The sequence below is a fragment of the Balaenoptera ricei genome, chromosome 5 (genome assembly GCF_028023285.1).
Source record: "Balaenoptera ricei isolate mBalRic1 chromosome 5, mBalRic1.hap2, whole genome shotgun sequence".
NCBI lineage: Eukaryota > Metazoa > Chordata > Mammalia > Artiodactyla > Balaenopteridae > Balaenoptera > Balaenoptera ricei.
In genome coordinates this window covers 143,401,235-143,417,169 of record NC_082643.1, presented here as the reverse complement: position 1 = coordinate 143,417,169, position 15,935 = coordinate 143,401,235, and the positions used below count along the sequence as shown (strand labels likewise).

Genomic DNA, 15,935 nt, shown 5'->3' with positions numbered 1-15,935 from the left:
TCTGAAGCCCAGACTTGGCTGGAGCAGAAAGCCAATTTTCAATGGTTCTGGATGTGCAGGCACAGCTGACTGGTTAGAGCAAGAGGTGGATCCATTAAAGGCATCCGGTGGTGCTCTCCCTCCTCTTCACAGTCAGTCTGCCCTGGTGTCCTCCTTGATACAGAACCCAGCCCCTTTCTTCTTTGGAACTTCTCTGATTACTTGGACCTTTGCTCATTTCTCCCTCTTTGACCCTGTGGGTCCGTCATCAGCACTCAGCTTAGCACACACCTTGGCTGTGGTTGCATCTGACCCCAGCTCCTCCACCAGCGTGTGGCCCCGTGGCGGGCCTCATATCAGTCTCTGGTGTCTCCATGTTGCCAGTAGATAGTGCTCCACTGTTTAACTTAAACTGATCATCCTAAAAAAAAAGCATTTTTAAAAAACGCAGAAACTGGGCTTCCCTGGTGGTGCAGTGGTTGAGAAACCACCTGCCAATGCAGGGGACACGGGTTTGAGCCCTGGTCCGGGAAGATCCCACATGCCGCCGAGCAACTAAGCCGGTACACCACAACTACTGAGCCTGCGCTCTAGAGCCCACAAGCCACAACTACTGAGCCTGCGTGCCACAACTACTAAAGCCTGCGTGCCTAGAGCTGTGCTCTGCAACAAGAGAAGCCACCGCAATGAGAAGCCCACACACTGCAACGAAGAGTAGCCCCCGATCACTGCAACTAGAGGAAGCCCCGCATGCAGCAACGAAGACCCAACACAGCCAAAAATAAATAATAAATAAGATAAATAAATTTATTTTTAAAAAATGCATAAACCTTTTCCTAAGAAAATCTGATATAGGAAAATTCAGTTTTCAACACAGATACATTCTTTTTTTTTTTTTTAATTTATTTACTTTATTTATTTATTTTTGGCTGCATTGGGTCTTCATTGCTGTGTGCAGCTTTCTCTAGTTGAGGCGAGCAGGGAACCGCTCTTTGTTGCAGTGCGCGGGCTTCTCATTGCGGTGGCTTCTCTTGCTGTGGAGCATGGGCTCTAGGCGCGGGCTTCAGGTAGTTGTGGCTGGCGGGCTCTAGAGCACAGGCTCAGTAGTTGCGGCGCACGGGCTTAGTGACTCCGTGGCATGTGGGATCTTCCCGGACCAGGGCTTGAACCCGTGTCCCCTGCATTAGCAGGCAGATTCTTAACCACTGCGCCACCAGGGAAGTCCCCAGATACATTCTTACGGTGAACATTTCATTTAAAATTTTATTTACTTAGCGTCACTTTAAATAATCAGCTTTTCTAGTATTTATTAAATGTTTGATTTATGAAATGGATCTAAAATACGTTTTAGGAATATATAGTGCCGTAAATTGTATCCTTTACAGGTGATGACTACTAAAATACTTAACCCACAGCAGTATTTAATACTTACTGTGCGCCACACGCTTTACGTGCGCTCTCTTGTTTAATTGTCAGGACAGCCTTGTGAGGTGGAGGTACCATTTCTCTTCATTTTACGAATAAGAAGCTGAGCATCAGAAGTCGTAATTAACTTGCCCCAACAGCAGAGCTCATCTGTGGCAGTGCCCAGACTAACCTGGCGCCACCTTCCTCCAGACCCGCAGTCTGGACTGCACCACTGTATGTGTGTGTCTGTATACACATGCAAGCACGTACTTAAACTGCTTGGTCGTGAACATGCTCGGTTGTGTCTTAGCATTTATGAACTTACGGAATTTCCTGACAGAGCTGGACCTTATCCTACTGCAGTGGTTTTTCAAACTAACTATGCAAAGTAGGTGGACAGTTCTTTTGGCTACAAGTAATGGCTCTGGTCCTACACCCAGGTGATCCTTGGGCCACATGAGCAAGATTTCCTGTAAGGCAGCTCCATCAGAGAAGTGAGCGCAGAGAGGACAGGCCTGCCGGCCTCTGGGCAGGGGGTCCTGGGGGCCTGATGTGCAGAGGCAGACGCCCTCGGTTCCACAGAGCTCCCCCGGCGGGTGGGTCCTAAAGCTTGTATTGTCAGCTCAGTAGACACGTGGTTTTCATGGGAAAACGTGTGTTTGAATTTTTCTAGCTGGTGCTAATGAATCTGACTTGTTTTGCTTTCTTTAGGGGCATTACCGAAGCTCGTTTTGTTTATGTCTTTGTCCTTGGCATTCTGTTCACGGGCACCAAAGACTTGCTTAAATCTCAAATCACTGCTGATGACTTCACAGTCAAGACCGTGGGCCTCTGGGAAATATACAGTGGATTAGTTCTCCTGGCGGCGCTGCTCCTCAGGCCTCACAATCTTCCCGTCTTAGCGCTGAGCCTCGTCATCCAGACCGTCATGACTCACTTCGTCTGGAGGCCCCTGAGGCACGACGCAGCTGAGGTCACCGTGATGCATTACTGGTTCGGTCAAGCATTCTTCTATTTTCAGGTAGGTTTTCATCATTATCGTGGGTAGAAGACTATGAACTTTTTATGTCGTTTATCTTTTAGTTTTTCTTTGAGAAAATTTTACCATAAGCTAGGAAGTTATAATGTATGTTTAGTGAAAGAACTGTCAGTATGGCGTGGTGAATTATGCTTAAATGGCACATACAACATAAAGTACATGTAGTTATTGAAGACAGACATCCTTGGTGGCAGTGTGTAGTAGCTGCGCTGGATCTGCTTTCAGCGGGCGGTTAGGGAAGCGCGTCGCGTTCCCGTGGCTTTATCGGATGTGGATGGTGACTGCTGTCACCTGCTCCCCTGGCGGTCAGCACTGGGCGTTACTGGGGCTCCCCACTTGCTTATTAATCTCTTGGGCCCCGTGGTTGTCACGTCTTCTCTCCAGTGTTGAAGGGCCCGTAAAGGCAAGTCCAGCCGCCTCCAGGGTAGACCTCAGTGTGCAGCTGTGTACTTGGGAAGCACCTGGACAGGTGAATAGAGCATCCAGCTCCTGGCCTTGGAGGGACCGAGTTCCACCCCAGCCTTCCTGCATCGCTGCCCTGGGTCAGGTGGCCCCGCCCTTGACCTGGACCGCATGTGTCACCCCTGAGGGTGGAGCGCAATCGCCGGAGTCCCCGTCTCGCTCCGCACTCCCCGGCCAAGGAACTTTGCAAACCTACTGAACGTCTAAGTGTGTTTCCCCATCTGTACAGTGAGGATCTGTATTTCCTCCCTTCTCCTCTGTCTAGACCCTGGAGCTTGCCTGGTTCCCTGTGTCCCGACAGCTTGGCCTGGGGCCTCTTCCTCGTCTCCTCCTCCTCCTCTCCTGGTTTCCTGCTGCTTCCAGCCTCACTACAGTTGCATGGCTTTTCCTTTTGTTCCCTGAAGCCCAGAAGTGGGTAGGGGTAAAGTACTAGAAATCTGTAAGTCCTGGAGGGATGTGACCTGACCCTCACCCTGTCTGTGCCTCCCCAATCCTCCACCCCCACTTTCCTTCCATCTCCCTTTCACTCCAGCTGTAGCCTCGCCCCAAGGACCCCCACTTTCAGTGCCTACCGTTGTCACCAGGACCCCACAGTGACGTCACAGCTGGGGTCCGTGCGGACCCAGGGAGTGGACCGCACCTCCCTGGAGTCTGAGCCCCCCGTCGCAGGACGGCGCCCTCTCTGACAACCGAACGCCGGACCGCAGATTCTGTTCCTTGTGTGCCTCATGGTGTTTTACCACCAAGGGCACAGCTGTTTCGTACCTGTCAGAAGAAATTCAGAAGGTCACAGGCGTCATGGATGTGGGGAAATGCAGAGCTTGTGTTTCCAGAATTGCAGAGTACCAGCCGGGAGTGGGAAGACGGCGAAGGGACCAGCGTGAACGTGGGCCCCAAGGGAGGAGGGAGGAGAGCGGCCTGAGTGCCTGTTCCGAGCGCGCCTGCGTCAGAGCTGTCTGCCGGCCGGTTGGCGTAGCTCATGTGTGGCCTCGGAAGGACTGTAGGTTTCACTGCACATTTCAAGAGATGTCCAGATGGCCCATGTCAGTCTGTTTCCTCTCTTCATCTGGACGTCACTTGCAGGCCTGTTCCTGGTGGTTGCCTCCTGTCCGGAGGTCAGTTAACGATGGTCACTCTGTCTCTGAGCACAAGTGGCTTGGTGGGGAATGGGAACGCTGTCACATCGGAAGATCGCCTCGTCCCTCTCCCTTCTCCAGGCTCCCCAGGGCCCAGCTCAACAGTGGGCTTGTCTGGTGAACGCAGGACACCCCTGCCCGGGGGCGCACGGCCCCACAGCCCTGCGTGGGAGCCCTCCCGGCAGCGCCCACACAGTCTACAAGCTGCAGGTGCGTCCTGGTGGCGCAGCAGACCGTGCTGGCCTGATGAGGCTGGTGCCCACAGTCTCCCTCTGGACGCAGACGGAGAGGGCGGCTGCTGGTCAGGCAGCCTGGCTCAGCGCTGAGGCCTCAGCGTCAGGAGGACTGACCACAGGTAGCGCCCGAGCGAGGAGGCAGCCTCTGACGTTCGGTCTGCTCCTCTGGGGCATGTGGCCTCGTCCCACGGGGGTGAGCACGGAGCTCCCGTGACGGCATGTGGTGCTGGCACATCTCGGGCGCTGCCCGTGGGCAGCCAGAGCGCACGAGTCCAATGGCCACGGGCGTCCCTGCAGCGGGCGCCGTCAAACGTGCCAGCGGTCCCTCGGGAGCAAGACCAGCCCAGGTCGGCCGTGCACGGCGGGCCGCGCGGCAAGTCAGACGAACAGCAGCTGCGCGGGCCTGGGAGCCGAGCGCCCCGGGGCCTCCCTCCCCTCCCCTCCCACAGCCCTTCCCCTGGGCGTCTCCCTTTTCTCCCTGCCGGGTTTCCCGGCAGGAGAATCACAGGCTCTCTGCTCCTTCCGGGCTTCAGCTCACCAGCTCCTCGTGGTATGGGGTCAGGAGCGTGGTGCCCAGCTGGCATCCACGGCTCTCCACGGGCCCCTGGGTCTCTCCCTGCCTCGGTTCCCCACCTGCACGGTGTCAGGACTGTTGAGGATCTAGTGAGTTAACGCAAGGAAAGCCCCAGAGCATGCAGGCCGCGCCTTAGGTCGACCCTCTCTGACAGCGGAATCGGCTTCAGCGGGACCTCCAGCGACCTGCCTGGCGTCGGACCCGCTTTTCCATCTTCGGCCCGCCTCCCCTCAGCGTGGCGTTTGGGACCCTTGTTCTTCCCCCCCTCCTCCTCTCAGCAGCTCTAGGGTCTCCTCCTTCTCCAGGGAGGGAGTCATGCAGTTGGGGGAAAGCCCAGGCGGACGTGGGCAGGGGGGGTCGGGGGAAGCTGCACAAAGGAGCTTACTGTCGAGAGAAGGGCACAGCTCTGAGATGCTTGGGGTCTGCACCACGACCCAGTGACTGCCGGGAGTGGCACACGGCCGAGGGAGAAGGCGTGGGCTTCACCCAGCCGGACTTGTGTCCCAGGCCGTTGAGTCAAGAGCTCCTGGGAGGGGCCTTCGCTGGGCTGGGACAGACATTTGTGCTGTCAGACCCGTAAACATCATGAGTGTCTCAGAAAAGGCCCCCAGCGTCAATAAAGACTGAGAGTGGAGAGGGACTGAACCTTGTGAGACCCTTGCCTTGGATTCAAAACCCCACCCTCCCTGCGAGGGACAAGCTGCCCCGTTACTGGCCAGGGTCTCGCATCTGACACGTGAGCCAGACACCGGGCAGCCAGCCCGCCCACCCTCCGCCACCTAACAGCAGCGTCCCCCCTCGAGCGAGCCGCGTGGCAACACCGCCCTCCGCGCCCCCGTGCCACGTGCAGCCCTCAGACCGGGTCCCTGAGGAGGCAGGTCGGTGTGTCTGTCTGAAGTAAATAGACCTGGGGAAGTTTGGAATTTTCCATAGTTCATCACCAGACTTACATTTGTATAGTTTCTCGAAGGTAAAAGACATTCCGCTTGCTCCTCCTGCCTGGGCGTGAGGCGGGCACGTGGAGGGACAGCATCTAGGGTCAGCCCCGGAACCAGGAGTGAACGGGCAGCTGGGGCTCCTGTGTGTCCAGGTCACCGTGACTGGCTCTCACAGTTGCTCGTGGCCATGGTATGAGACCAGCCGGCTCAGCATGTTTCTCCCCGTGTCCAGGGAAACTCCAACAGCATCGCCACTGTGGACATCTCAGCAGGCTTCGTGGGCCTGGACGCCTACGTGGAGATCCCGGCCGTGCTTCTGACGGCGTTTGCGACGTACACGGGGCCTGTGCTGTGGGCCGGCCACCTGGTGAACTTCCTGGCCTCGGAGGCCAGCAGGTGAGCTCCTTCGCCTGTGATCTGACGGCAGCTTAACTCCTATTACGGAGACAGGGCGCCTGAACCCCAGGGGCTCAAAGGTCTCTCTCATTGGTTTTCTTTACCTTGAACACTCCACGGCGCGTGGCAGGGCTGGTCTGTGTGGGGACGGCTCAGACGCCCCTGCTGGCTTTTTCCAGCTCATACCAACGTGTGTCTCCAGAGGGACAAGAAGGAAAGTCTCTTTGCATTTTCTCTACTTGCTGGTGACCTGGTTGGAGCACGGGGCGGGGGGGATGGGGGGCTTCCCTTTGGAACAAGAGGACAGGAGGTGCTGGTTCTCACCTCCAGGGTCCCTGCTGGAGAGAGGAGCCTGGACAGGCCTGAGGGGCTGTCCGTGGGGGTGCGACTCTGTGTTGCCCTGTCCCGCCCCCGTGGAGTCCAACGGTCACCAGCCCCAAAGGCTCCGTTCCCACCAGACTGGCGGGGCAGCCCACTGTTCTGTCCTGCCCGGCACGTCCATCCGTCCACCCTCCCCTGCCTGTTTACTCCACAGTGTTCCCACCCCCTCACATGCAGTGCTTCCTTCCTGGCTTATACACCGCTCCCCGCAGAAAGGGGGCTTCATGAGGAAGGGGCCTCCAGCTTCTATCCACACAGTAACCTCGGTGCCCGGGCCCACCTAGCAGAGTGCAGCCCGAGTGGTGCGTGGCTGCGTGATTCCGTGCTTCCCACACGGGCCCTGGCTCCCCGGTCTGTAAAACGGGCGATGGTGTCGCCGCCACGGGTTGTAGGCCCATGTGAGGTTTCGCGGGGTGTGAGGCTCCCTTAGCGCCTCTGAACTCCTGACACACTCCCCTCCACACCCCGGGGGGTCAAGCGGGTCAGGGAGGCCCCAGGAGGACACTTCGCAGCTGAGGGGAGGGCGAGCTTCCTGTCGCCACCCTCCCCTCGGGGCCCCCACTTCTCCGCCCGAGTTAACAGCACAGGCCTCACTGTGGTGACGTCTGACCCCACACTGAAGCTGCCCCCGCTTACTCGGCCTCCCTCACGGGTTCTTCTCAGTCCCACGTGTCACCCCCAGACCAGCTCCTGAGACACAGGCCTCCGGGACCCTCTACCTCCGCACCAAGCTCACGTCCACGTCGATGGACGGGGTGAAGGCGAGCATCGGATTTTGGAGCAAGAAAGCAAGAGGCGGCTCCCGCTGCGGAGGGTGGGCTTCTGCCCTGAGGCCGCTGGCTCCCGGTGGGCTCCACCTGCTCTCTGCTCTCCAGACTGCCACGGCTGACCCTTGGCTTCCCCAGTGAGAGGCTCTCTCTCCCCAGCTGCAGGCTTGCTGAGGACAAGGGAGGGGCCTGCATGTGGCCTCTGGGATGTCTGGACAGACTCCCCTCTGATCAGCCACTGCCGATCTGGTCTCCCGCGAGCCGAGCACCTGCTGGCGGGAGCGGAGGGACGTGGGGTCGCTGTGCGGCGCAGGACGCCCTCCCAGGCTTTCGTGCTGGACGTGAACCCACGTCAGCGGCACGATCGCCGCTGAGCTGTGGGTTCTTTCATTAGCGGATTCCTAGATGCCCCTGGGGGTGGGTTTGGTGGGGTCGAGAGGCCCAAACTGACCGACGGGTGTCTTCGCGTGTCGGGGACCAAGGGGCCAGGAGCCGGTGAGGTGAGCTTGCCGCTGCCCCCGAGGGCTGCCTGCTCTGGAACACGGCTCTCTGCGTGTGCCGCGTCTGCAGACCCCAGGCCTGCTGGGCAGGTGGACCCAGGCGGTGAGGGCCTGGGCTTCTGTGAAGAGCAGCTTCCTGGTGCTAAAATCACAACTTGATTTTCCCGGCACTTCTCATCTATTACACTTGTATTGGGGAGAAAAAAAGACAGATGAAAGCATTTTTTTAAAGTGAGTTGAAAGCGTTTTAATCAGTTGGAGAGTGTTGTATGATGTTTTCCCTAATTAAGGAATGTTTCTCCTTTATTTTAGTAAAGGTTTTTCTTCTTCATTTTCACTCAAGTTTCACTCATTGTTTCTACTTTTTCTAGTAAAATAAGAAAACTATAACCAGATTAAAGTGGTAAAAAAAGAAAATATATTTCTAATGGCTTAAAATTTAGGCCCTGGGTGGCCCGTGCCCCTCTGCTTTGGGGGCTGGCCTCCGGTCTGGAGCGCGGCAGCGGGGACAGCCGAGCGGTCCAAGCTGCAGGGCCTTCGTTCATCCCCTAGGTCGCAAATTGTCACTTGTTGAGGTTACGGGAACTGTCACCCCACTGGCTGTCTCTGTGGAAGGAACCCCAGTCAGAGTCTTCCGAGTGTGTGAAATCGAAACACAAGGAAGTGAGTGTCCTGAGCTCCCCTCCCTCACTGTCTGGTCAAGAGGGGAGTGGGGTCAGCAGGCTCCCAGCTGAGCACAGACGCCCTGATGCCCCAGGAGGGGGCAGCAGAGCCCCCGCTGAGGCCCGTCGTCCACCAGGCCTTTCCCTAGGGTGCCCTTTGCTGGGTGTTGGGGGAAAGGCCCTGGGGAGGGAGGAGGTGATGCTTCGGGGCCCAGCTCTCCAGGGATCCCCTGCCGGATGGACTGGATCCCAAGTGGGACCCAAGGTGTGGGCGTGAGGACTCGCTCCAGGAGCGCGGAGTCCGGTGGGGCAGCGGCGAAATGAGCCAGTCACAACGCTGGGGTGAGGGGTCAGGACGGCATCCCAGAAGAGGGCCTGCAGGTAGGAGTCGAGGCTGCGTGATGCATCAAGGAGAAGTAAGCAGAGCCTGTTACCCACTGAGGGTGACGGGCAGCTGGAGAGCCCAGCAGGAAGGATGGGCACTGAAGCCCCAGTGGGGGGCCAGTTAGGGCCAGGCAAGGACGCCTGCCTGCGTGACGGAACCCCTGCTCCAGGAGGGGTGAGCGGCAGCGATGCGCATCGTGGCTGACCGCGGACAGGCCACCTGGAGACTCGGGGCGAGGTGTGAGGAGAGGCGCCAGGACTGGAGTCAGGGAAGCCTGGCCCCCGAGGATCTGTGGGGTTGGCAAGGAGTGAAAGGTGCCTGGGTGGTGGAATTCGTCATCCTGAAATGGTCACAACCCCGGACGGTGCCTTGAAGAACAGGCTAGATTTATGTAATGGTGTGGGGATGGCTTGGAAACAAAGGCAGTGCATGCATGTGCCTTGAGGGGGACTGTTCTTATTTCAGGAGTGAGCCAATGTCCCCAGACCAGACCAGACAGACCAGACACCCCACTGGACATCACACGTATCTCATCCTTGCGTGATTTTCTTTTCATTGTTTATATGTTATAACATGTATAATTTTAAAATAAATAACTGTAGAATTTGGGGGTGCATTTTTCAAAACTGTTTTGCAGATTGTGGTGGCCCTAAGTGACTGGAGGTGCCCGTCTGCAGCTGTCCTCTCCTCGGGCGCCACAGTGCCCACCAGACTAAGTCCCAGGAACAGGAATTACTGTAGTCAAAGTGCAAATATCGATTATTTGTGTGTGTTCATGCCTCACATGATCCAGAAGTGGCATGTACTAATGCATGTTTCCCTTTTTATTAACAGCGGTTCGGCGCTGAGTCATGCTTGCTTCTGCTACGCACTGATTTGTTCTATTCCAGTTTCTGCGTATATCGTTTTGGTGACATCCCTGCGTTATCATTTATTTATATGGAGTGTGTTTTCTCCAAAACTTCTCTATGAGGGAATGCATCTACTCATCACAGCTGCTGTCTGTGTATTCTTCACAGCCATGGACCAAAGCAGCACAAAGTCTTAGACTAAGCTATTAAGACACTGGAAAAAGAATATATTTTTAAACTTTACTGTTTACTTCATGGATTTGCATAATGAAAGAAATCTGTTTAAATGCAAGATCATTCTTAAAAAAACAAGGTGTGAATTCTATAAGGTTGATGAATAGTTTCAGTTTCTTTGACTACTGTACTTGAATTTAGGTTAAATAGTAAGTGGTTTAAAAAGGTCATTTAAAAATACTTAGTTTGGATATGAATTGTATTCCCCTGTTGACAATCACTCCAGAAACTTCTGAACTTTTAATTTCCTCTGGATAAGTTACCCAAATATATCAGTTTAATCTGAAGAATAAAAAGTTTCCAGGTTTGTCACAGTGCACGGGAGCCCCAGAGGGCCTGGGGCCTCTGTGGGACGAGGCTCATCTGCTGCCGGGGTCCCCTCGCAGAACTCAGGAACTACCGGGGTCCCCAGCAGCTTGGGTTTATGTGGGTTACGTCTGTCAGCATTTATGGCATTTAAAATTAAAACTAAGACATTCAAAAATAAGTATTCATTTGAAACTAAGGTTATAAACCCGTTGTGTGTTAATATAACATTTTAAGGAAAAATAACTATATTTTCCAAAACAAAAATATTTAGCGAGGAGAGTGGCATTGCTTTACATTTTTGTAAATCTGATGTCTGACTTAATTGAAGGCAGTTGGATTCTGTGTCTGTCTGTTGTGGTCTGTGTGTGTGGTTGCAGCAGTCGCACAGATGTGTCATTGGAAAAGGGAAGAGTACTTTAATATCCTTTTCTGATCATCATGGATGTTCTTTCTTGATACTGCACTAAAACTGGACCTGTGACAGTTTCTTAAAGGTTAGTTGGAGAAAGAAGAAATGAGCGTGTGTAAAACAGGTGAAGACCTACTCGGGTCTCACCTGAGTGAACAGACTGGCACCCATGTCTGCTGCCAGGTTTGACAAGGACTGTGGCCATATTAGGTACTCTTGTTGGGGAAAGCTGGGTGAATTGTACGTGGGACTCTCGGTAATATTTTTATAACTTGTGAGATTTAAACTTTTCAAAATAAAAGTTATTTTAAAAAAGAACAGATCAGTTGCATTGTGGAATCTGAAACCGTATCAATGAACTTTCGTGCTCTGCTCCGTTAAAATCCACTGATCTGTCCTGCTCCCTGAATGGATCTTCTACACGGGTGTGGTTCTGTAACATCTGTATTATCATTTGGGAAAAAGCGATGCTTTAAGCTGTATAGATCTTCCGGATGTTGGCCCAGTCGGTCCATCATTCACCAAAATTCACTTGTCACGTCACCAACAGTCTCATCAGAAAAGTCTTTAAGTATTGGAAGCTCACAGTGGCAAATGTAAGTTTTCCAAAACTTTACTTACCTGTGAAAACTCAAATTTTATGGTTGACAGCAAATACTGAGCGTTTTTTTCCTTGAACTGGCAGTCTCACTTGGTTCGTTTTCAAGGAAATGGCTGCCACATACCCAAACCCTGGCAACCAGTTTGTCATTCTTTCAAGTACAAATAATGGCATTCAGTGATGGGGCTTTTCCTGGAGACAACCTCACGGTCCAGGCGCATCCTGTGTATCAAGTACATTCCCAGCTCTTGAGGGATCGGTCCGCTTCTGCCAGCATGTCCTAAGGGACCTGGTGCCCCTCTGCTGAGCTACGGCGGTGAGGAGCACCGTGACCACGGGCATAGCGGTTTGACCCACTGTTGCTCTTAATGTGCTTGGTGCCCATCACAGGCAGCCTGTAGAGTTTATTCGAAAGAATGAACCTCTGATCGTTCTTGCTGAGGTACTAGGAATTAGAGCCTGATTTCAGCTCCTGGACAAATATTTGCTTCCTGGGTGCCAGCACATCCTGGGCTCTGGGGAACCTTAGTGAACAAAACGGGCAAAACCCTGCCCTCATGGAGCTGACATTCTAATGGAAGGCAGATATAACTCAGATCCATTTTTCCCTGCTGAGAATAAGATGATAATAAAGAAGGGAAGTGTGTAAAGAATGGCCAAAATGCTGTTTTTAGAGAGGATGTTCAGAATCAGCTATTCTGAAGAAGCAACTTTGAGCAGAGCCCTGAACAAAGTGTGCATGAGGTACACCTAGGTCAGCACAGCCCCGCAGCAGCTGAGGGAGATGCATAAGCAGGGAGAGAATGTAGCGGGCTGGCCAGCTGCTGCTGCAAGAGTGCCACAAAGCCAGGACCAAGGGGGACTGGCCAGAGTGCTGGAGGGGCACATGCCCCAGGGGGAGCTGCTGAGGAAAGCAGGCCATGCCCTGTCTGCAAGGCCCTTTGCATATGACCTTCCCACCACCCTGGACGATTATTATCAGAACTAACCACAGATGAAAAACAGGTGTAGAGGCGGAAAATTCTGTTTGGGGCCACAAAGCTAGTGAATGTGTGGGCAGTCTGATCAGACACTATGAGGCTCTGCTGTGGTGAAGGACATGGGATGAAGAGTTAAGTGCCAGAGAGCTGATCCAGGGTCAGTGGCCCTCTGGGCTTAGTGGCCAGCGGAGGGCAGAGCAGCCACACAGCGGGAACGCAGAGGAGGAGGAGCAATCTGGGGATGCAGGCAGTGTGTGGGAAAGCTCAGGGTCACCCCAGACCTGATGTGAGAAGAGAAGGCTCCAGACCTTGCCTCCTGGCCCTGTGTTGGAAACGGCAGCATTCCCCCACCCCAGGTGCCCATCACACCCCCCTCAGTGGCATATGCCACCCGTCAATGCACCCTGTCACCTGGCCTCAGTCACAGGCGTCTCTCGCCTGGGTTCTGAATAGAGCAGGCCACAGTCATCTTTGAAAGTAAAAACCAGGCAACAGTGCCCTGGTCAAAACCCTTCTAGGGCTCATCCCATTCATTTAGAATAAAACCCAAGCTCCTGGTTCTGGCCTGTGCCGCCCTGCCCTCCCCTCAGCAGATGCCCTGGTCTGCAGCCCGCACCAGCTCCTTCTGCACACAAGGCAGTGCCCAGTCGTGTGTGGTACTGCTTGTGGAGCTGTGCTTTCCTGCACTGATTTCTTGACCTTGAACCTTCTTATTTCTCCTTTTGCTGCCCTCTTCCCCCTCCTCCTTACCTTCCTAGGGCCTGCCCCACCCCACCTTTTTAAGGAAAAATAATATTTTTTGTCATTTTTTAATTGTAAATACTTCAAACAATGAAGAAAAACACACCTATGATTGTGGATTTATGTGTTTCTTAGATCTGTTAGATTTTCTTCATATATTTTAAAACTGTTGTTAGACACATATCTACTGTCTGTTATATTGTCCTTATATATCTACTTTGTATCATCATGAAATATCCCTATTTATCTCCAGTAATACTCCTTGTCTTAAACTCTATTTTGTCTGATATTAATACTGCCACTCCAACTTTCTTATGATTACTGTTTGCATATATCTTTTTCCATCCTTTTAATTTCAGCCTACTGTGACTCTGTTTAAAGTGGCTCTTACAAGAGCTCAAAATTTGCATCCTGCTTTTTTATCCAGTCTGACAATCTCTGCCTTGTAATTGAAATTTTTAGTCCATTTACATTTAATGTAATTATTGATAGAATTGGATTTAGAGCTGCCATTTTTCTCGTTTCATTTTTGGTCATTGTTGTCATTCTTCTGTGTCTCCTTTCTTGTCTTCTTTGGGTTAATTTAATGCTTTTTAGTGTTCCATTTTATCTTCACCATTGTCTTTTTTTTTTTTAATTTATTTTATTTATTTATTTATTTTTGGCTGCGTTGGGTCTTCGTTGCTGCGCGCGGGCTCCCTCCAGTTGCAGTGAGCGGGGGCCACTCCCCGCTGCGATGTGCGGGCTTCCTCATTGCAGTGGCCTCTCTCATTGCGGAGCACGGGCTCCAGGCACGCGGGCCTCAGCAGTTCCGGCACGCGGGCTCAGCAGTTGCGGTACACGGGCTCAGCAGCTGTGGCACACGAGCCCAGTTGCTCCGCGGCATGTGGGATCCTCCCGGACCAGGGATCAAACCCGTGTCCCCTGCATTGGCAGGCGGACTCTCAACCACTGCACCACCGGGGAAGCCCCACCATTGTCTTTATATTAAATTAACAGACTATCTTTTAGAATAGTTTTTGCTGTATGGAAAAATTCAGTGGAAAGTACAGAGAGTTCTCATGTTACAGTCTCCTCTCTGCACACACACAGTTTGCTCTATTATTAACATTGTGCATTAGTGTGGTACACTTGTTACAATTGATGAGCCAATATTGATACATTATTATTAGCTAAAGTCCATAGTTGACATTAGTGTTCACTCTTTGTCTTATATATCTACTGGTTCTGAGAAATGTATAATGACATATATCTAATGGTATATCATCATATAAAATAATTTCACTGCCCTAAAAATCCCTCGTGCTCCACACCCTCCCTGGAGCCCCTGCCCTTTTTATTGTCTCCATGGCTGGAATCATACAGTTTGTAACCTTCCCAGGTTGGCCTTTTTCACTCAGTCACATGCATTTAAGTTTCCTCCATGTCTCTTTGTGGCTTGATAGCTCATTTCCTTTTAGTGCTGAATAATATTCCACTGTTTGGATGGACCACAGTTTATCCATTCACCTACTGAAGGACTTCTTGGGTTCTTCCAAGTTTTGACAACTATGAGTAAAGTTGCTATAAACATCTGTGACTGGCTAGTGTGCTCAGTGGGATTTCAGCCCCACTTGCCACACACCAAGATCTTGGGACACAGTGTAGAGCTGCATGCAGGGACCTGAGCAGAGCAGAGGGAGGTCCCTGGATATTAACTGTGCAGAGACCCCCAGAGCCCATGTCAGGAGGGATGAGAGCTCAAGAAGGAGGTCTGTATGAAAAGAAATCCTGGATTACTTGGAACATTTGAACACTTGGAGAGAATGTTTTCACTTCTGTCAAAAGTTGGGGATGGGGCTTCCCTGGTGGTGCAGTGGTTAAGATTCCACCTGCCAATGCAGGGGACACAGGTTTGAGCCCTGGTTTGGGAAGATCCCACATGCCACGGAGCAACTAAGCCCGTGCACCACAACTACTGAGACTGCACTCTAGAGCCCGCGAGCCACAGCTACTGAGCCCACGTGCCACAACTACTGAAGCCCGGGCGCCTAGAGCCTGTGCTCCGCAACAAGAGAAGCCACTGCAATGAGAAGCCCGCACACCACAACGAAGAGTAGCCCCCATTCACCGCAACCAGAGAAAGCCCGCGTACAGCAACAAAGACCCAACGCAGCCAAAAATAAAAATAAATAAAATAAATAAATTTATTAAAAAAAAAAATTAAAAGTTGGGGATGACATGGCCACAGGTTCATGGAAAACATCAGTCAGCTGTTAATTTCAACAAAAACAAGAAAGAGAATGTAGTCACAGAACCCCATTTACCTCACCTATGGACAATGCTTATGATCTTAATAAAGGAGAATACTGATTTGACCCCTAAAAATCCCAAAACTCTACTGGGGAGAGAAGGTTGTGTGTCAGGTGGGGGGTATAAAAAAACTAGTCCCAATGTTCAATAGTAAGAAATCAGCGGGGGAAGGGATAAATTGGGAGATTGGGATTGACATATACACACTACTATGTATAAAATAGATAACTAATAAGAACGTACTGTATAGCACAGGGAATTCTACTCAATACTCTGTAATAACCTATATAGGGAAAGAATCTTAAAAAAAGAGTGAATATATTTATATGTATAACTGATTCACTTTGTTGTACACCTGAAACTAACACAACATTGTAAATCAACTATACTCCAATAAAAATTTTAAAAAAAAGAAATCAGTAATAGTCTAAAATGGAAATAACCAGCATAGTAATCATTTTTTCCATACATACGGAGGCATATTATCAGAGAAAATGGTTGCTTACAGGGGTGGAAATATGAATAGACAGATAAAACAATAGTACAATTGACTTTCAAATTAGATGTAGTATTAGCTTGACTTAAAATTGAACACTGGATTAGTATAATTTACCACAGTAACAGATTAATCCAGGAAAAAACTGTGGAAGGAAAAT

General features: G+C 51.8%; 1 protein-coding gene across 3 annotated transcripts in view; it reads left to right on the top strand.

The window, feature by feature from the left end:
• PIGG (phosphatidylinositol glycan anchor biosynthesis class G) overlaps positions 1-10,983 on the top strand; it is a 41,093-nt gene extending 30,110 nt beyond the window's left edge. Inside the window, exons 11-13 of one of the 3 annotated variants that reach the window (XM_059923815.1) lie at positions 2,098-2,407; positions 6,004-6,167; positions 9,697-10,983. In XM_059923815.1, the coding sequence (XP_059779798.1) occupies positions 2,098-2,407; positions 6,004-6,167; positions 9,697-9,910 (688 nt within the window). In that variant the 3' untranslated portion in view covers positions 9,911-10,983. Of the gene's footprint in view, positions 1-2,097; positions 2,408-6,003; positions 6,168-7,211; positions 8,071-9,696 lie in introns of those variants that run through there. The other 2 variants (XM_059923814.1, XM_059923816.1) reach the window with 2 other exon arrangements.
• Positions 10,984-15,935: the final 4,952 nt, after the last annotated feature.